The sequence below is a fragment of the Palaemon carinicauda genome, chromosome 35, assembly GCF_036898095.1.
Source record: "Palaemon carinicauda isolate YSFRI2023 chromosome 35, ASM3689809v2, whole genome shotgun sequence".
Classification (NCBI taxonomy): domain Eukaryota; kingdom Metazoa; phylum Arthropoda; class Malacostraca; order Decapoda; family Palaemonidae; genus Palaemon; species Palaemon carinicauda.
Genome location: NC_090759.1, coordinates 17,699,052 through 17,720,852, shown reverse-complemented (window position 1 = coordinate 17,720,852; position 21,801 = coordinate 17,699,052). Strand labels below are relative to the sequence as shown.

Sequence of the window (21,801 nt, the reverse complement as noted above, 5' to 3'; positions counted from 1 at the left end):
ACCTGAATTCGACAGGTATAAGTATAGTAGAATTGTCATTGACTTTTATCTTCCTTCGTGGCCGAATGGGTTAGTCACTGTCTATATAAGCTTGCCGACCAGGGTTCGATTCCCGGCCGGAGCCAAGCTCTTGTCTTTGTGAGATTTCGCCTGGGGCTCTGATCCCGAGGTCGTTAAGAGAATCCAGACATTAATATATCAAAATATATATGGCTTATTTGAATATGAAAAACACGTAAAAATGTGCAAAATTTATCATAAATTGAATGCCAAGTAACAAACTACCAATTAGCTACGATGGTGAAGATGGGTTGATTTCAATTCTAAGTACAAAATACCTGAATTCGACAGGTATAAGTATAGTAGAATTGTCATTGACTTTTATCTTCCTTCGTGGCCGAATGGGTTAGTCACTGTCTATATAAGCTTGCCGACCAGGGTTCGATTCCCGGCCGGAGCCAAGCTCTTGTCTTTGTGAGATTTCGCCTGGGGCTCTGATCCCGAGGTCGTTAAGAGAATCCAGACATTAATATATCAAAATATATATGGCTTATTTGAAAATGAAAAACACGTAAAAATGTGCAAAATTTATCATAAATTGAATGCCAAGTAACAAACTACCAATTAGCTACGATGGTGAAGATGGGTTGATTTCAATTCTAAGTACAAAATACCTGAATTCGACAGGTATAAGTATAGTAGAATTGTCATTGACTTTTATCTTCCTTCGTGGCCGAATGGGTTAGTCACTGTCTATATAAGCTTGCCGACCAGGGTTCGATTCCCGGCCGGAGCCAAGCTCTTGTCTTTGTGAGATTTCGCCTGGGGCTCTGATCCCGAGGTCGTTAAGAGAATCCAGACATTAATATATCAAAATATATATGGCTTATTTGAATATGAAAAACACGTAAAAATGTGCAAAATTTATCATAAATTGAATGCCAAGTAACAAACTACCAATTAGCTACGATGGTGAAGATGGGTTGATTTCAATTCTAAGTACAAAATACCTGAATTCGACAGGTATAAGTATAGTAGAATTGTCATTGACTTTTATCTTCCTTCGTGGCCGAATGGGTTAGTCACTGTCTATATAAGCTTGCCGACCAGGGTTCGATTCCCGGCCGGAGCCAAGCTCTTGTCTTTGTGAGATTTCGCCTGGGGCTCTGATCCCGAGGTCGTTAAGAGAATCCAGACATTAATATATCAAAATATATATGGCTTATTTGAATATGAAAAACACGTAAAAATGTGCAAAATTTATCATAAATTGAATGCCAAGTAACAAACTACCAATTAGCTACGATGGTGAAGATGGGTTGATTTCAATTCTAAGTACAAAATACCTGAATTCGACAGGTATAAGTATAGTAGAATTGTCATTGACTTTTATCTTCCTTCGTGGCCGAATGGGTTAGTCACTGTCTATATAAGCTTGCCAACCAGGGTTCGATTCCCGGCCGGAGCCAAGCTCTTGTCTTTGTGAGATTTCGCCTGGGGCTCTGATCCCGAGGTCGTTAAGAGAATCCAGACATTAATATATCAAAATATATATGGCTTATTTGAATATGAAAAACACGTAAAAATGTGCAAAATTTATCATAAATTGAATGCCAAGTAACAAACTACCAATTAGCTACGATGGTGAAGATGGGTTGATTTCAATTCTAAGTACAAAATACCTGAATTCGACAGGTATAAGTATAAAGTATAGTAGAATTGTCATTGACTTTTATCTTCCTTCGTGGCCGAATGGGTTAGTCACTGTCTATATAAGCTTGCCGACCAGGGTTCGATTCCCGGCCGGAGCCAAGCTCTTGTCTTTGTGAGATTTCGCCTGGGGCTCTGATCCCGAGGTCGTTAAGAGAATCCAGACATTAATATATCAAAATATATATGGCTTATTTGAATATGAAAAACACGTAAAAATGTGCAAAATTTATCATAAATTGAATGCCAAGTAACAAACTACCAATTAGCTACGATGGTGAAGATGGGTTGATTTCAATTCTAAGTACAAAATACCTGAATTCGACAGGTATAAGTATAGTAGAATTGTCATTGACTTTTATCTTCCTTCGTGGCCGAATGGGTTAGTCACTGTCTATATAAGCTTGCCGACCAGGGTTCGATTCCCGGCCGGAGCCAAGCTCTTGTCTTTGTGAGATTTCGCCTGGGGCTCTGATCCCGAGGTCGTTAAGAGAATCCAGACATTGATATATCAAAATATATATGGCTTATTTGAATATGAAAAACACGTAAAAATGTGCAAAATTTATCATATATATATATATATATATATATATAACCAGAAATTTGCTCTATATTATATAGGGGAGATTATTGTTTCCTGCTTCCAGTTGGGTTACCAGATAATTTGTTGCGTGAGTGATGGTTGTCTCTTCTGGTAAAACTTATTGGATTTCTCTTTACATGAGAGAGAGAGAGAGAGAGAGAGAGAGAGAGAGAGAGAGAGAGAGAGAGAGAGAGAGAGAGAGAGAGAGAGAGCGAGTCGGATGACATTCTAATATTTGCCTTAGGAGAAAATTAGGCTGATGAATTTGGCTAATTTTCACATGAAAGAAAGGAAAAACTGGAATTAATATTCTCAAATTAGATTTTGCATGGAATACCCATAAAAGAGACGGAGATATTAAATAATATTTATATTTACACTTATTAATGTAGTTCTTACAGTATATCAGTTTATTATACACAATGTATGCTATAGTCGTTACTTGAAAACTGTCATGATTCATTGTAGTTTCTATTTTCCGATATTTATTGACTCTATTGTTTTCTTCGTCTCTCTTTAGATTCGATTTATATAATCCCTGTTTTTCTTCGTGTTCTGTTATTTTCTTCTTAAATGTATCTTTTTCTTGACCATTTATCATCTGCTTTTCCTTAACTGTTTTTTAACTATTTTTATGTTACTTTTCATTGACAACCACTCATCTTTTTCCCTTTTCTCTAGTTTACTGTTCTTCTTTTTCTTCTCTCCTGTTCTGGTACTTTTATTTTTCTTCTCCATTAATCGGCTGTTTCTTGTTCTTCTTTATTGGAGCCTTTTATGGCCTGCTACATTTTTGGGTAGCAGCTTTTATTTTTTCTATCTCGTCTGCTTCTTTTCTTTATTTTCTTTCTAGTGATCTTCTGCTTTCCTCTTTCTTCTCTTTTGTGATTTGCTACTTTTCTTCAGTCTGCTGTTCCTCCTCCCATCTCCCCTATAGAATAAACAGCGTCTGGATATATATATATATATATATATATATATATATATATATATATATATATATATATATATATATATATAAATATATATATATTATATATAATATATATATATATATATATATATTGTCATGCTTAGGAGGGATAAGGAGTAGTCATATCCCTGTTAGAAGTGGATAACTTGAGAGGTGCACTCGGAAATCACACACTCCCACAAATTGCCGGACCAGTGAGTTGTAGCTATGAATAGGGAAAGGGGGTGGGAAGAGTTGAATCTGTGTCTGCATATTTATCTAGATATTTAGACGTCATTTTTGACGGCTCGAGTACACTAGTATATTACTGCATGTTCTCTAGCCGTCCTCCCTCAACGTCTAGCCAGTTGGGGTTGATCCTTAACCAACTCCACCAGCGCTATTTCTTAGTAGTCTTCGATCCCAACCGGGGGACATTGTTCTCTCTCTCTCTCTCTCTCTCCTTCTCTCTCCTCTCTCTTCTCTCTCTCTCTCTCTCTCTCTCTCTCTCTCTCTCTCAGTGTTGTTATTTTACTTGTTTTATTAAATTTTTTTATGAAATACGAAATTATATTTCGATTATGAATGAGTTTGCCAGAACTATCTTGTATTTTTTTCCAATTTAGTACATCTATTTGTCGTTCCAGCAATGTATATATATATATATATATATATATATATATATATATATATATATATATATACTTTATATGTATATATATGTGTGTATGTATGTGTGTGCATAAAGTGTGATAATCACGCATTTATATGTGAAGCCACAAATACTTTTTTAAGCAAATTTACTCTGCCTCTGGGTCGCAGATTCAATGGGAAATTCCTTTTATGATGAGTGATCCTGTACTGGAAAGGATTCAAACCTTTGGTTTCGAGTTTATTTTTTGGGGGTGGGGGACTGCGGCAAAGGTTCGAATCCTTTACGGGGTAAAAATACTTACACCAGTACCTATCATAAATAAAAATCTCCATGAATTCAATATTAGAAATACCGGTACATTACAATTGCTACGCTTAATCATATTGTTTTTAAAAGGATGAATTTGAGCACGAAATCTTCTCACTCTTGCACTTATCTTAACTGCAATGATTTCTTGATCTTTCCCATATCTTCATCAGGCGTTTTGTACTTTCACGCAACTCATAATTTTAGGAAAATTGGAGTTTTGATAAAGTTAACAGTTTTCTATACTTTTTAAAACCGCAGTCCAAATGATTTAAACCACTTTCACTTGTTTTCAATTTTTTTCTTACTATGTGATTGATTTCTTCACCAAACGAATAACAATATTTTGGCGGGAAATTCAAACCTAACACTTCACAAATTCTTGTATAACTGTTTTAGATGTATTTGTAATCCACGATATGAAAAGATAGTAAAGTAGTCGAGCCCTTAGCGTGTGTGAACGCCGTGAAGGCGGTCGTGACCACTGGCTCCCTGCGAAGGTTTCCGCCAGTCAGTCACCTCGACTTCAAAGGTGGCGGCTCTACACCGGCCATCCCTTCAGCCATCTTTTCTTGGGACCTGCGCTGCACTTTATTATTATTATTATTTGCTAAGCTACAACCCTAGTTGGAAAAGCAGGATGCTATAAGCCCAAGGGCTCCAAGAGGGAAAATAGCTTAGTGAGGAAAGGAAGCAAGGAAAAATAGAAAATTTTAAGAACAATAAAATTAAAATAAATATTTCCTAAACAAACTATTAAAACTTTAACAAAACAGGAGGAAGAGAAATTCGATAGAATAGTGCGCCCGAGTGTACCCTCAAGCAAGAGAACTCAAACCCAAGACAGTGGAAGGCCATGGTACAGAGGCTATGGCACTACCCAAGCTTTGTATCTTTTCTTATTTTATATTGCGTTTCGTATTTTATTATTATTCGTATGTTGTTCGTGTTTCCTTGATGACTAGGTAGTTCTGATTAAATTGGCGTTTTCATGTACGTGGCCATGTCACTCTTTTGTGCTGTAACTTCTTGAGATTGACCATGGAAACTTCTGGATAGAGTGTCTGCATGTAGTTTCAGTCATGTGATGTCGATTATCTAGACTTTTTTCGGTTTCTATCTGTGATAATGGAAGATACTGTCTTTAAGAAGATTTAAATGTTTATTGTAAGAGTTGATAAAATCTATTTTGTTTATAGGTGTTCATGGTTCCAAAACAAACTTTCTTCCATGATGTTTTAGTCAATAAATGTACTGTATAAGACTTTAAGCTATTGTAAAACTGTCATCATTTTTATGGTAACGAATATAGGCCCTAATATTAGCCGATTAAAAAGATGGTCATTATTCGCGTTTTTAATCTCTCTCGTTTCCCTAACATGCTTGATGAGTATTGGGATTTGGCAAATAGGTCAGACGGAATGAAGGATGCGGGAAGGGAGGGAATTTAGAAAGCTAACAAGTGGGTGCAACCAGGGGTAGAAGGAAAGCTGCAAAGCTAATACAGTAAGTCCTATAGTGTAGGCTACAGATAGCTTAATAGTTCCTTGTAGAGATTTGTGGAATTAATTGAAAGTGCATTCAATTCACGTCTGGGGTTTGGCCAGTTTTCGTCACCACATCAGGCCTTTGTCCTGCAATGGACTAGAAACGTCTGCATTTGTTGTTGTGATTGAAATGACATGTATACCAAATTTTGTTATGACGTCGCATACAGGAGCTTCACTTATATTTTCTAATTCCTTTGCAATTTATGTGTTACATCACATTACAGGACATGGATTGTTGTATTTTTTATATTTATCGACTACTTGTTTATTATTAGTGTCCGTTGCTAGCATATGCCTAAGATCTTGTATTAGACGCACATTTCATCGTTGAAATGAAGATATATTTTGTGCGTTTGGATGTTTAATCTTTTCCTTTTAGTCCTGCCATATGTATTAGTAAATATGCTCTACTATACACTAACTCAAGCCCTGAAGTGATGAAATTGTGAATTATATGGGAAAGATTTTGATTAAGAATAATAGAGAACTGTTTCGTGAAGAAAATTTATAGTTTTTATAGATTCATATGATTTTTTTTTTAATTCAAAAGGAGGCTATTTATATTGTGAGAAAAAAATGGTGATTAAGATATTTTTAAGTAGATTCAATATCGACGTGTTATGTAGAATTCTAGTTTTAAAACTGTTTCTTTCAAGGGTTCACTGTACAAAAAGCCTTTCAGCGAACCCTAAAAACAGAACATTAATCAAAGCAACCCAATAAAGATGGAATAACAAAGAAGGCATTGCCAGGGTGCCAGTTCCTCTTCGCAGGATTTCGCTTACTGAAGAGGATTAATTCTCACGGAAGCCACGAGGCGCATTTTTGATGCATCGAAATGAGAGTGGAATTCGGGTGCTGCCCTCTGACGGACGATCAATGAAGCATTGACCTCTCTCCCCCCACAACCCCCACCTTGACCTCTCCCCCTACCCCCTCTCTTTCCCCCAAGAGTTCGGTTGATCTTTGCGTATTGCATTAGAGGGAAGGGACGAACATTAAAGTTGATTAATTTGCTATATAGAAATATGACTGCATGGTTGCATAGAGGGGTTTTCCTTTCATGGTTGAAGTAGAATTTGAAATGTTAGGTATTTTCGTTGTAGAGGAAAATTGTTCTGCAAAGCTATACACAAATGTGTCTTTATATATATAATTTTAGTCAGTATCTGCATTTCTGATTATTAGACAATGTGACTCTCTCTCTCTCTCTCTCTCTCTCTCTCTCTCTCTCTCTCTCTCTCTCTCTCTCTCTCTCTCTCTCTACATGAGTTACAATGTATGTAAGGCAGGTTACTAGTGTTTGACATAAGTTAGGGTAATATGTAATAGTTAGATGACTGATTTGGGTAAGAGTATAATTAAATTGAAAACTAGTTTATTTAATGTTATGGTAAGAGAGTAACAAGGTAGACAAAGTCAAAATGGGTGAAATGATGGGAAGAATGAAACATTTGGGTAGATGAAGATTTTGATTTTTTTAGGAAAAAAGGTCTACGAGAGTGCCATAAATCGGAACTCCAAAATATACAATGGAAAGATGCTGTTTGAAGAGACCTCAGTCCTCCTTGGGCTTCAGCATTTTTTGTATCAAAGAAATTTTGTGAAAGTGGAAGGAACTTTGAGTAAAATAAATTATTGTTATAGAATTTTAGTTGTAGGATTAAGTAGCTGACCAGGGTGTGTAAGGTATACCTAAATGAATGAAATATTCCAAAGAGAAGTGAAAAAATTATTTTTCTTTACATAAGGCAAAAAGTAGATTAATAAAAGTATTGAAAAAATGATAGCGATAAACATAATTTGTACATGTTAGAAACAAGACAACTGATAAATTACAAAGGTAATTGAATGGTTTTGTACTAGAAGAGACCGTGGGTTGAAGTATTCGTTATGGGTTGGATTTATGACTATGGGCTATATAGCTCGGCGCTGGGGCCTGTGGGGCCATTCAGTGTCATAGTGCAACTAGGGGAACTAATCGTGTAAGAAGTTTGAGAGCAAAGAAAAAATACTTTCATGCTGTATTTGGACGGCGAAGAGAATACTTATGGTATAATCAATGCAATGGTTTATCTGATAGGCGTGGAATATTCTGAACTATAGATTGATTTTCAAGTTTGAGTTTTTTAATAGGAGATTGTTGAAAGTTGATGATAGTAATTGCCAATATCAGAAAATGTAAAGAAGGAAGGGAATAGGATACCTGCAAAAGGAATGTGAAAGATTGATTGTTTGTGTTAAATGTTTGATTGTATGAGTTTATAAATGAGGTATGAGTCTATGAAGAACATTATAAAATAAAATCAATACTGCTATGATGAATTGCATTTTATATGTAGCTATAGAATGGTATTGTATTAAGAAGGCTAGCATATGTGATAAGATGTTTCAGTTTTTTAATTGGTTTAGTTACGCGAAGAGAGAGAAACACCATATCTTAATAAAAGCATTTATATAAATCTGAAGTTTAAGGTAAAACGTGAGAGGGAGATCAATAGGAAAACAAGTGGAAAGTATGGCGGTGTTAAAATGTAAGGGTTTGAATATCCAGGTATCTCAAGAGTGCTTGTGTGGCAGGCTGCGACCATGTCTTAACAGAAAGATGGGCTGGATAAGACTGGTTTATTTACGCGACATAACAAGAATACAAACAGATGAGGATAACAATGACATAAAAACTTTAAAAGGAAACATGCAGTGGCAAGCTTAAGCAGGTTAGAGAGCAATCGCATTGCAATGTATGAGCGTGTATGAAATACACGGGCATTACATAAATTAGAAGTGAATATTGTAACATGCAAAGGAAGATTGAAGCTGGGGAAGTTTTCTGCCATTTTATTTTATTCAGAAGTTTAAAATGAAATTAGTCTTGATTTTTTTCTATGGCTGTCCCATTAACAAATGAACCATCTAAATGGTGAATTATATCAAATCGTTACAATGAAATATGAGTAGACAGCTTGTATATTCATACATTCATCTTAATTGATAAAGTATGGCCCAGTCACGCGTTACACATTTGTGTCACACGAGACTGAGCTCAATTACGCCCAGAAGGAGAACTGGCCAAAACATAATCGCTGGCAAACCAATTGTGAAAATATATTTAATCTGTGGCGGTTTCTCCGTCGATTCGATTAATGAAGATGAAAGACGGGAATAAGAGACTATTAGAGGCTCACTCCATGGGTTCAATTAAACGCCGTAGACAGATTTTTTTTCTCTCCTGTCTCTTTTTCTCCGAGACAGAAGCGTGATAGGATTTAATTTATAGAGAGCTCGGTATGTACGCATTGCGTGCTTCACATGGATGATTAAATTTTAGTATAGGTAGATACCCAACGCGTTCTGAGACCCCTTCCCTCCCTTCCCACTCCCCTTCCTTTCCCCCCTCCTTTCCCTTCTCTTCCCCCCTCATTTCTCTTCCCGTCTCGCAGGAAAGAAGAAAGGGACGTTGGAGTTGCTCTATTACGAGCGACTGCGTGATCTTGTTTGCGTGTTTAAGAACCCGTTGGGGATATTCTCTCTCTCTCTCTCTCTCTCTCTCTCTCTCTCTCTCTCTCTCTCTCTCTCTCTCTCTCTCTCTCTCTCTCTCATACGTACCCGAATATAGAAAAACACACGCACACCCATATATACAGTACATGTAAATATATATAGATATGCACACACACACACACACACACACACACATATATATATATATATATATATATATATATATATATATATATATATATATATACTGTACTGTATGTGTGATAGTCAGAGAGAGAGAGGTTTTATCTGTGACACTCGTGATTTTTATACCTGAGAATATTCGGACACAAATACTTTTAATGATAAATTTACTGTCTTTTGAATAACTTATTTCTAAATCGATGGACGCTTTCTCTTCATTTTGAGATGAATAAAGAACAATATTTTACTCTGCGCGTGCGATTGGCATTTGTTATTGAAAACCCAAGGGAGAAATTATTCATAATTCTACGGACTGTACGCGCCTATGTTCACTATGTAAAATAGTACTGTATATTGACTTTCCTTGAGTTTAGAAAACGCCGTGTTCTTGGGTATGTGAGTATGGGTAAATATTCACCAAAATAAACATATAATTTAATTGATTCTAATACCGGGCCATCGACTAATTGTGTTTCTCGATAGATTTTATTTCCAATACACCAAAATTGAGAATTTAAGAACTGCCTCTACAAGGGAAGTCTAAAGGAGGTTATTATACTTATAATCTGTAGGATATCTTACAGATCTGAACAGTTATCCTGTACGTAGTGTTAGGTATGCAGTTAAATCTAACCGTCTTTCCTTCACCATGAGGCTCAATACTACACAGTATTTGAGAAATTTAATTCCAACCAGATTATGGAATGATCTTCCTAATCAGGCTGTTGAATCGTGGCACTTACGAAGTTCAACCTTGGAGTGAATGTTTTTTTAACAGGTTGACATGATTCTCTCTTCATTGTTTATGTATGACAGATCTATTTTAACGTTGTTACTGATCATGAGATATTTTACATTTTTTACTATTACTTTTCAGATATAGTTTATTCATTTCAATATACCACTGGGTTATTTTCCCTGTTGAAGCCCTTGTGTTTGTAACATCCTGCTTTTCCAACTAGGGTTGTAGCTTAGCTAGTAATAATAATAATAATAATAATAATAATAATAATAATAATAATGTACAGTACATACAAGGTTACCACAGGTGGAAGCATACGTCATACAGTTGCTTAACTCCAATTAATTTATTTAGCTCAAAAGTAGCCTACTTATGATAGATACCAGTTTTGTGTTAAAGTAGCTCGTCCCGAACTATGATAATTGTAACTTACAACATTATGGCTTATTCATATTATGAATAGTTCAAACAGAGTAAAAAGCGGTTCATTTCTCGCTGAAGACTGGCTCCCTTCACGAGCGGATTTTTTCCCTACGGAAATATTTTCGCTTGTTAGGAAGCTTATCTTCATACAAGAGGATTTTCCTCGAGCGAGCTCGTAGTTTCAAAAAGCCACTACGCTGGAAATGCGCTGGTGAGCAGTGCACGCTGCTAGTAAATCACTACCGCTTGGAACTTCTTCCGAGCGGGTGGTTTGTAAAGGGTCTTGTTGATCTTCTTTGATTTCTAATCCGCGCGGACAAAACGGCGCGACATCAATCCGCTCACTTCACCTTTCTATTTACCTTTTCCTTCATTTTGATCTATCGCAAAATACACTAAATATCCCGTGTATGTCCAAAAGGATATAAATCGTTATATCTTCATTGCCTAGAAAATCATTGTCGAATTTGTATTTTCCTGTTTCTTTATCCAATCTTTTCACTTTCAAAATCTCGTTTTCTTCAAGCCCAGGGCTGATTAGAAGTCTTTAGTTCCTTCTCTCATTGGTCTCTGGATAAGAAATTAAAAGATAATTTGCTATTCATTCATTCGTTTCGTCCTATTCAAAGTAGTTTTTATATTAGATTGTGTAATTCGTGAGAAAGATCCTTTTAATCAGTCTTTTGACTATTTAAAACCCGATGTTGGAGGATTTTGGAAATAAAAGGCCTTTATTAATTTCAATATTTTTTAATGTGTTAGTGTTACAATATTTTACAATAATTTCGTACAACATAGCTGGAATAAAAACACCGAGTTTTTCATGTTAATAATGATTTCTCTCTCTCTCTCTCTCTCTCTCTCTCTCTCTCTCTCTCTCTCTCTCTCATACTGTGAGCTTATAAATGTAGCTATTTGTGAAATTATAGATTCCTTTTATTATCATTATTATTACTATTCGTTGTAAATTAATCTCCAAAGTTTTATTGCTTAATAGCTTAAGTCATGGTAAGCATCAACTATTCGAAGAAAGGTACCATATTTTAATCTTTACGTTTCCATAACGGTTTCTTAAAAGTGATTGGCTTATTCATATGGAACTGAGTCGAAGGATAACACACACACACACACACACACACACACACATATATATATATATATATATACACACACACACACCATAATGCAGCCGTTTCTAGTCTGCAGGACAAAAGCCTCAGACACGTCCTTATCATGTTTGTGGTTTGCCCATTTTCATCACCACGCTGGCCACTGCGGATTATTGATGGTGAAACGCTTTTACTATGTGTGTCCCTAACAAGTATAGCTTTGCTGATTATGGTGATGTACAAACCATTTCACAACGCTAAGGGATATTATATATATATATATATATATATATATGTATGTATGTATGTATATATATATATGTGTATGTATGTATATATGTAAACAGTATATATAACCCTTTATATAAAATACCACCAAACCTGTGCTTCGATCGTTCCTTTCACCATTGAAATTGATCTGTGTGTCTTGACTGCAACCATAAATGGCAGGACAAAGCGAGATACCTATAGAGCCCACAAAAGAAAATAAATGTAACGATCTATGCTGAGAAAACATGGACTATGATAGCGTGATTGGAAATCCTTACGGGACGGGACGTCTTAGGCCTAAATGAGAGAGAGAGAGAGAGAGAGAGAGAGAGAGAGAGAGAGAGAGAAGATGGTTACTCAGTTACGTAACGGAAGCACAAAGGGAGAATGGAAACTGGACTTCCAGAAGCTATCGAATTTGTGGTAGCGAGTTTGTTTACTTTCTGTAAAATTACAAACAAGAATTTCGGGCAAATTATGTTTGCGTTCGGTATACTCTGTCGATAGTATAGCTGTTTTTTTCATGTAGTGTACTTAATAGAGCATTAAAAAAACTAAAATATATTAGGCACCATTACCGTAAATGATTTATTCTTAGTCATTTACTAAATAAATTTAACAAAACAAAAATGGACGTTCTGTTCATATGTTTAGATAGTCTCCTTATATAAAAATTATTATAAAAATTCGTGTCATCTTGATATAGAGAAATTGATTTGAAGATCTTGATGATTTGATAAGAATCGACAATATTTTTTTTCCCCCGGATTCAGTTTAGAACTAGTCATAGACTATAGTATAAGAATGAAGTAAAGTAAAGGCGATTTTATTTTCAGTAAGTTCTTTTTCTTATGAAGCTCTGATTAAGAAAATTCTTCCCATGTTTTGAATACATTTTTTCAACACTTGAACACTTGGGAGTCATTTATGAAGTAGTTTTGGGTAAAGTATATTGACTTGTTTATTATCATGTAACCTTAAAGGTATATGTATCGTTTAATGAAAGCTATTAACTTCTTGGAAAGGGTCAAGTATTTTATTATTCCATGACATATTCAGTCATTTGTTCAAAGGTTATTGTGTTTACAATAAAATATATTTCAGTCATGCAGTACATTCTGGTTATATTTTGATGACCCTGTTTTGAAAACTAAGTTTTTACAAATTTTATTGATTGTCCGAAATTGATCAACAATTTTAACATCATGATCTGTATCAGTTCATAGTACTGAATCTCTTAAGACGCACATTTCACTGTTTAATCTTCGTGATTTTCCGACATCTTGATTTTTGTAAATAATTGACTATGCGTGATAGAGTATCATGAATATTCTTAACTTTGTTATATACTTTTGCCAAATTTCCTCCATTTTCCACAAACCAATTATTCGAACTGGGAATTATGACGGCCAACTACAGCTTGGGATTTAATGTGATTTTATTTCCTTCTGTTTCATCTTCTTCGTCGTCTTATTGTGTAATTTTTGGAACATATTTTTACAAAATAAAAAAGAAAATAATAATTTTAGTCGAAAGGAAGAATATCATTACATTCCGGATAAACAAAAGTGTTTTTATTTTTTTTTTTTTTTTTTTTTTTTTTTGCTGCTGCAGCTGCTGCTGCTGAATGTTCCATTAGGTTATCTGTAATTTTTGTCTGCTAGGTTTTATATTCAGTACATTCTTATTGCATTCCACTTTTGAATATGGAGGACAATAAGGTAAATACATAGATAAATAAATAGCTATTATGGAACTCAGCTCCTAAGAAAAGCCGACGTTTTATTCACTAGTAAATCAATAGACAATCAGTCTCTTGAGTGACTGAAGGTTATAGGGCATACGGTCTTAGGAAAATAGTTCCAGAAATAATTATCGTTTCCTTTTTCATTTGTGGATGTATAGAGTCTCTCTCTCTCTCTCTCTCTCTCTCTCTCTCTCTCTCTCTCATTTATAGAGAACATTACACGAAAGTCAGGTCGGTTACTTCCTATTCTGATAGTAAAACCAATGAATTATTTTGATATCTGAAAAGCAAACAATTTCTCTCTCTCTCTCTCTCTCTCTCTCTCTCTCTCTCTCTCTCTTATACCTAGGTATCCGTAAGGTATCCATTTTGTATTTTCCTGGCAAACATATTTTCTGCTGAATTATATTCCGTCCGGAGGAAATATTGTGTTCTGGTATAATTAAGAAGATTGCGACGGACGCTGAATAAGAAAAGGCTCATTTTGGGATTAGAGATTTCACAGAGTGAAAACAACATATTAGAATAGATTAGTCCCCTGCTGTCATGGGACTTGCTTGGTTCATGTGCAGTCATGGACAAACATTAACTTATTGCGTAGAGTGACACTGCACTGTATAGAGTTTCACACACTCATACTATTTTGTAAGACTTCTTGTCATTTAAACTTGTTCTTATTCATAGGGATTTTGATTAAATGAGTTGCCGTTTTGTTTATATAATCTATATATATATATATATATATTATATATATATATATATATATATTGGCGTTTTTGGTTATATATATATATATATATATACACATATATATATATACACGTATATATATATATATATATATATACTACTGTATATAAAAAGCAACACCCAAAAAGGCAACTGATTCTAGTCCACTGCACGACAAAGGTCTTAGAAATGTCAATTCATGTCTTGGATTTGGCCAGTTTTCATCACCACGTTGGCCACTGTGGATTGGTTATGGTAGAAGAGTTTTTCGTCTGATCGCTCACAGTAAACCAGTCTATTATGGGTAGCCCTGACTATTACAACTTTCCTGATCGTGGCAATACGCATTTTTTTTTCACCATCTTAAGGTATTCCCACTAAGAAAGTGTATATATAATATATATATATATATATATATGTATATATATATACTGTATATATATATATATATATATATAATATATATATATATATATATATGTTACACATACATATACACACTCTGGTGTGTTATATTCTCTTTGCATCTTCAGTGTTTTGTTAGTATATGAATCTAGTTACCCCGAGTCATGTTCTCATACTGACGTCCAGATTCACCAGGTGTTAAGTATCTGTTTCTCTCATTGTAGTGAGATCATACTTGGCGTTTATTGGCATTCTGCTTAGCTCTGATCCTCCTGACCTGACCGTATGGATCGCTCTGAATGATACGGACGTTGCGTGTGTAATAGGTCTCTCTCTCTCTCTCTCTCTCTCTCTCTCTCTCTCTCTCTCTCTCTGCGTTGCGAATGGTACTGAAACACAATATTAGAAATATGTTAATTGTCATTATACTCAATGAAAAATATAAGAAATTATTTTTGTTTAATTCCATAATATTATTTTAGTTAAGATTTTAGGGTTTTACCGTTGGACCAGGGAAATCAGACTTCATAAAATCAACTAATATGGAACTTTTGCTAAAGGGGTAAACGAGATATAGAATCATGAATCAAGAAATCGGTTGTAGGTTCCCACATGAATTAAAGAATAACTTATTTTCCAAGACATTTTTATGAAATAGTTCGGTATCTGCAATTCTATTTACCTGTGTTAAGTGATGTAGCAAGGCTCTCTCTCTCTCTCTCTCTCTCTCTCTCTCTCTCTCTCTCTCTCTCTTAACGGCAACTCTTGTATCTAATACACGCATCTATATTTTTGTATATCAGATGCATGGAAGCACCTGATCCTACCAAAATCCAATTCACATAAAAGAACGAAGAAAAGCACTTACTAAAATTTAAAAAGATAATATTAAACTAATTTTTGGTACTCAACAATAAAATCATATGCTGTAGCAGCCATACTCACTTACAAAGGCACAAGTCTTATTGTGTCCTTATTGCTCTTTTTCATACTCTTATATTTCTTTCATATTTACTATCGTTATTACAAGTATCTTTGATTGGGTGCAATGTGTTTATAATGATAATTAATTTCCTGGAGTGTTTTATTTTGGTTAAGTTTTCATGGCTATATTTTATCAATTCTTTTCAATCTGTTCTTTTGTTTAGTTTCCGATCCACTGGTTGTGGTGGTCGATGTAGTAACGTCCCTGACTGGGGTTTGAGTCCTGCTCAAATTCGTTAGTTTCTTTGGTCGCTGCAATCTCACCATCCTTGTGAGCGAAGGATGGGGGTTTTGGGGGAGCCTATAGGTAAATCTGCTGAGTCATCGGCAGCCATTGCCTAGCCCTCCTTGGTCCCAGCTTGGATGCTGATCATACGTATATATGGTCAGTCTCCTACTTGATAGGACAGTATCACTGACCCTTGCCTCTGCCATTCATGAGCGGCCTTTAAAACCGGTAATAACGATATATTTTTCCCGTTGGAAGGCAGGGTTACCGCAAAGGGTGTCGATTACCAACGTCATTCCGGTAGTAGAGGTATTTACCGACTCTTGGGGATTAGGGCACATTCCTAGAGAGGGTAAACAGGGGGACGAGACAAAGGGGAAAAGGAAACGATTAGAGGAAAAAAACTGGGAATTGTATAACAGAAAGTGGGGGAGGTAAAGAAGCTATCGAGGAGAATTCTCTTCAGAAGTAGAGAAGATATTTACTCGATTAAAAGAATGGAAGATTGGGGAGATTGTCGGAAAGAAATTGAGAGGGGGAAGAAGAATGATTGTGAAGGAGAGGAGAGATAGAATGGACCGTGTAAATGAAGTAAGAATGAAATGGACGTCATTAATAAAATAGACTTTACTAAGAACTACCGTCGCGTGGAGTGGTCTCCTAATTCAGTCTAAATATAGACACTAATTATGTTCAGTGCTCTTGCGTGCATTAGTTTGTTGTATGTGGATTACCTTGAACAAATGACAAAGAATTCATGTTTCCACGATCATATCCTGTTACATTTTCCAATAACATTTCTTGGGTGATTATTACCATGCTAGTGTACGCTACCCGTCAAAAGTGACTGCCAAATATTTAGATAGATATGCACACACACCCTCTCTCACCAATATGCTTTTAATGCTGATTAATTCCCTGAAGTGATTTATAATGGTTAATTTTTCATGGACATGTTTTATCAATTATTTTCAACCGGTTCTTTTGTTTAGTTCCTAATTCACCATATATATATATATATATATATATATACTGTATATATATATATATATATATATTGTGTGTGTACGAATAAACATATGCACACCGTTTTTATCAGTTAATGTGTTTGCTTTACGGCTCTTGGTTGACTCCTGGAATCCCTAAAAGTGATATGATGAAAAATGTAATGTGTCTTTTTAATATTTGGCCTTTTTGTGAACCATCTTAAAATGATGTAATTTCCCCAGTTCAGTTTTTCGCCCGAAATCGTCTGAACTTAATCCATTATCCACAAACAATCTGGAAAATTTTAGTCTCTTTCTCTCTCTCTCTCTCTCTCTCTCTCTCTCTCTCTCTCTCTCTCTCTCTCTCTCTCTCTATGGAACGTGCCAATAAGATTCATGAAACAGCACAACCTCATCTGGACTTATCATGGAAAGATGATACGCTTAAGGGTATAAAGGTTTAAAGGTTGCTCATGAATGGCAGAGACAAGGGAAAACATATAATCAGAGCCCAAGCCCCTTCTCCATCAAGCCAGGACTAGGGAGGACCAGGCAATGCCTACTAAGGACTCAGCAGGTAGACCTATAGCTTAGAAGAAAACTACGTATTCCCATCCTCCCCCCTCCCATTTCCCACAAACATGGTGAGGTTGCAGACACTATAGTCCATTTCTTTTAGCGATGCATATTTGCACCGACTCGCGGCGGTGCCCTTTTAGCTCGGAAAAGTTTCCTGATCGCTGATTGGTTAGAATTATCTTGTCCAACCAATCAGCGATCCGGAAACTTTTCCGAGCTAAAAGGGCACCACTGCGCGTCTGTGCAAATATGCATCGCTAAAAGAAATGGACTATACCAGAAACTATGGAGCTTGAGTGGGTCTCGAATTCCCGTTCACCATATTGCTAGGCAGGGCTGTTTCCAAGAGGCTACCACAACCTCATTTATTCAATATGATTTAGATTTAATTTTTCAGAAAACTGTATAATATTGGTGAATTACATTTGATATATTTCTCTCTCTCTCTCTCTCTCTCTCTCTCTCTCTCTCTCTCTCTCTCTCTCTCTCTAAAGATGGTGTTCCTGTGGAGTATTTTTCATGAGTTGTTTTATTCCTATGACTCTGTTTTTTATTAAATGTATTCTTTTCATGTATGAGAATTTGTTTTGAATAACTGCTCTTACTTGCCTGACACTTTTCTTAATTGTTTCCTCTAAAAATCAATCTATTTTTGTATGGTAATATTTTTGTCGCTTCGAGTTTATACATGAATGTTTACAGAATGCGTAACATCTTTTTAGCTATTAAAGATATGTAGAGTTTTACTGTACTTTAGTCTTTTTAAAATAGATTCAGAAGAGCGCATCGAATTTCATCCTTAATTTTCCTGCCAGATTAAGAATTCAGAGCCATGGATTCCTTAACCGTGATTTACTACGTGACATTTCTCATTTCTTGATTGGGAATGAGTCCCAATAGTCAAGTAGAGATTCTATTTCAGTAAACAGAACCATTTCCAAAAATATATTCAAGAACAAGATTTGTCTAGAAAAGGAAACTTGTGAGGGGACAATAGTGAGGTAAGATCTAAGGTTCTGTATTTCCGGCTGCTTAATGAATCTTAATTTGGTTATATATCTCGAAATTTAATGTTTTAGGTACAGAGAACGTTTCATGTAAAGCTTTGTTTTTTTTTAAGGACAACACCCAGCTAAATTTTTTTTTTTTCATATAAAGTTGTTTTGAATTGTTCATCAAATGTTCAGCTGGGCTCCACAAGGCAATAAAAGAGTTGGAGGACGCAGGTATACATGGCTGAGAACTGTGAAGCATGAAGTAGGAGCTGATGAATTGAGAAGTATTGAATTAAAAGCTCAAAGAGGAGATGACTGGCAAAACCTAACCGAGGCCCTTTGTGTCAATAGGCGTAGGAGGAAATGATGCTGATGAATTATGTAATGAGTTCCATGATGAGACCTTGAAGATTCTAAAGAAAAAAATCTTTAGTAACCTTCTTCATACTTTTGGACAAAATGTATTTGTATTCCATACCATCATTGCCGTTTTTATGAGTTTTTTACTATATTTATTATTTCATTATTGTTGTTACTGAACTGTTTAGTTTATGAGTCGTTTCCTGTATTTATTATTATTGTTGTTACTGAACTGTTTATGGCATCTTCATGTGTAAACAATTTCATTATTATCATACTTTATTCATAATGGAAATATCTTAAGATTGAGATGTATTAATGTGAAAATCACCTTTTTCCAGGTTGGTATTTTAGATATTGATATCTGTGGACCATCTCAGCCCAGAGTGTTAGGGGCACTAGAAGAGAAAATACACTCATCAGGAGCTGGATGGTCGCCTATTGTGAGTTTTGTTTCTTTTTTTATAAAAATATTTGTCACATTGTAATATACAAGTGTTCAGATTGCATGTTATTCATGGCATATTGATAAGTAGGAAATATCTACAAGGTTATTATTATTATTATTATTATTATTATTATTATTATTATTATTATTTATTATTATTACAAGCTAAGCTACAACCCTAGTTGGAAAAGCAGCATGCTATAAGCCCAGGGGATCCAACAGGAAAAGGAAACCAGGAAATAAATAAACTACAAGAGAAATAATTATGCAGTATAGTAATCTTAGTGTTGTCAGGTGTATGTGGACAGAGGAGAATGTGTAAAGAATATTTCAGATTATGTGTAGGCAAAAGAAAAATGAACCATAACCAGAGAGAGGGATCCAATTTAGTACTGTCTGGCCAGACAAAGATCCAATAACTCTCTACCGGTAGAATCTCAACGGATGGTTGGTGCCCTGGCCAACCTGCTATCTTGTAGAGTGATAACCCTGTCATTACAAGTTTTGGTAGGAGTAGCATATAATCAAATTATCAGTGTCTAAATCAGGATAGGCAGCTCTTCTAAAAGATGAGCTCTAAATTCGTAATGGTCCTCTCTTGAAAAATTCAATTATTCTAAAATTTATAATATTCATCCCAGAAACTTTAAGTCCCAAGGTCTGAAATAGTGCAGGAAGAATATTATATGGTACCTCAATAGAATCTTTTATCAGTGGAACATGAGCTTTACATGATGATACATATAGTATTTTAAGAGAATTTAAAATACCCTGTACTGTCAAATTTCAGTAAAGTTTTGCCCATTGCATCAAATCCCTCAAAAGTGTCATTTGAAGTAATTACTCCAAATTTAATTTTTAAATATTTAACTTAGCCGGTGAATATATAATAGCTGCTGCTCCAGCGGCTCGACAGAAAACACACACAAAAACTCGCGAGCGATCGCTATGAAGGTTGCGGGTGTGCCCACCAGCGCCAACTATCGGCCAGATACCGCATATACATGTAAACAGACCCAATTTTTTCTCTGTCGGCCTTAACGACAAGACGTATCAATACTCGCTGTATAACCTGGAGTTTTTTCAACATATTTGGTGAAGTACTTCCTTTTGGTTTGAGCTATCGCAGTGCAGGTATTTTATCTTCAACTTAAATCTTGAACTCGTTTTTGGATAGATTTAATTTTTGATGACTTTGGATTGTTTTTTTGGACTTTCTTTGACTTTTAAATGGCCGACCCTTCCCTTAGTACGGAAGTGTGTTTTAGGCTTTTAGTAATTATCTTATCACTTTATAAATTAATTATAGATTTTCCTCTATATATTTTATATCTCAACCGCCTTTATTAGGCCTCTTCGATTAGCTTTCCATTTATAATAAACATCAAGATAAATTTTAATGATTTGTTTATATGCGACCTTTCCTGAGAGTAGGCGGTCCTAACTTGGAAACCGAAGTTAAACAACGTTGAGCCCTTTCAATCGTAAATAACTTTTACAGAGCAAATTATTTAAAACTTATTAAATGAATATTTTTTTTAGTAAATATTTTATGAAAGATTTTCTTTGAATAGTCTTCGTACTGTTTCAAAGATGAACTAACGTTTAGTTTATTTATGCTACGCAGTTTGCGCTCTATCGTTACGATAGAGAGAGAGAGTATCACGGTTTCACTTTGCAGAAAGAGTAAATCGATTCTGACGTTTTGTTCATTCTTCTTTCAAAGCTTAAATGTTTTAAATACTATTTTAAAGGAACTTTTTAATTGAAAACCTTTCAGTTTTTTCCTTTGGTTAGATAACCTGTTTATTGACGAAAGGTAAGTGGGCTCTTCTCTTCGGTACGAAATCAAGAGAGAGAGAGAGATAGAGACGGAGAGAGAGAGAGGAGAGAGAACATTCCGATCTTTATTCTCGTCCCAAGCGAGTAACGTTGTTCTCGAGTCAGCTTTTTACTCTAGTCCCTAGTCTCTGTACAGGGAGAAAGGATAAAACGTTTTTAGTTTTTATTCTCGTCCCAAGGCACTGTACGGTGAGAGATTGAAAACGTAGTTTTGAATGAACTAGTGTTTAGTCTCCTTCCCAGCCACTGATCTTTTTATCTTAAAATATGTTTACTGTTTTTTGCTGGTATTAATGTGCTTACATTATACGACTGATTTCGCAATTATAACCTTTTGATGAGGGTAGAATTGCGTGCTTCAGGTAGAAATCAGTTTTATTCATACCTAATGTGAATTGTTAAAAAATTCGATTTCAGTGAAATAAGTGCAAAACAGAAAATCGTAGTGATAAAGTGATATTGCGCAAAGTGTTATCAGTGTTGCGACCGAGGGTTCGTCTGTTCGTGCCT

At 35.3% G+C, this 21,801-nt stretch overlaps 1 protein-coding gene across 1 annotated transcript in view; it reads left to right on the top strand.

Annotated features, from left to right (window-relative positions):
• LOC137627643 (cytosolic Fe-S cluster assembly factor nubp1-like) overlaps positions 1 to 21,801 on the top strand; it is a 75,323-nt gene that overhangs the window by 16,176 nt on the left and 37,346 nt on the right. The window contains exon 4 of the mRNA XM_068358783.1: positions 19,343 to 19,444. Coding sequence (XP_068214884.1) covers positions 19,343 to 19,444 — 102 coding nt within the window. The remainder of the gene's footprint in view (positions 1 to 19,342; positions 19,445 to 21,801) is intronic.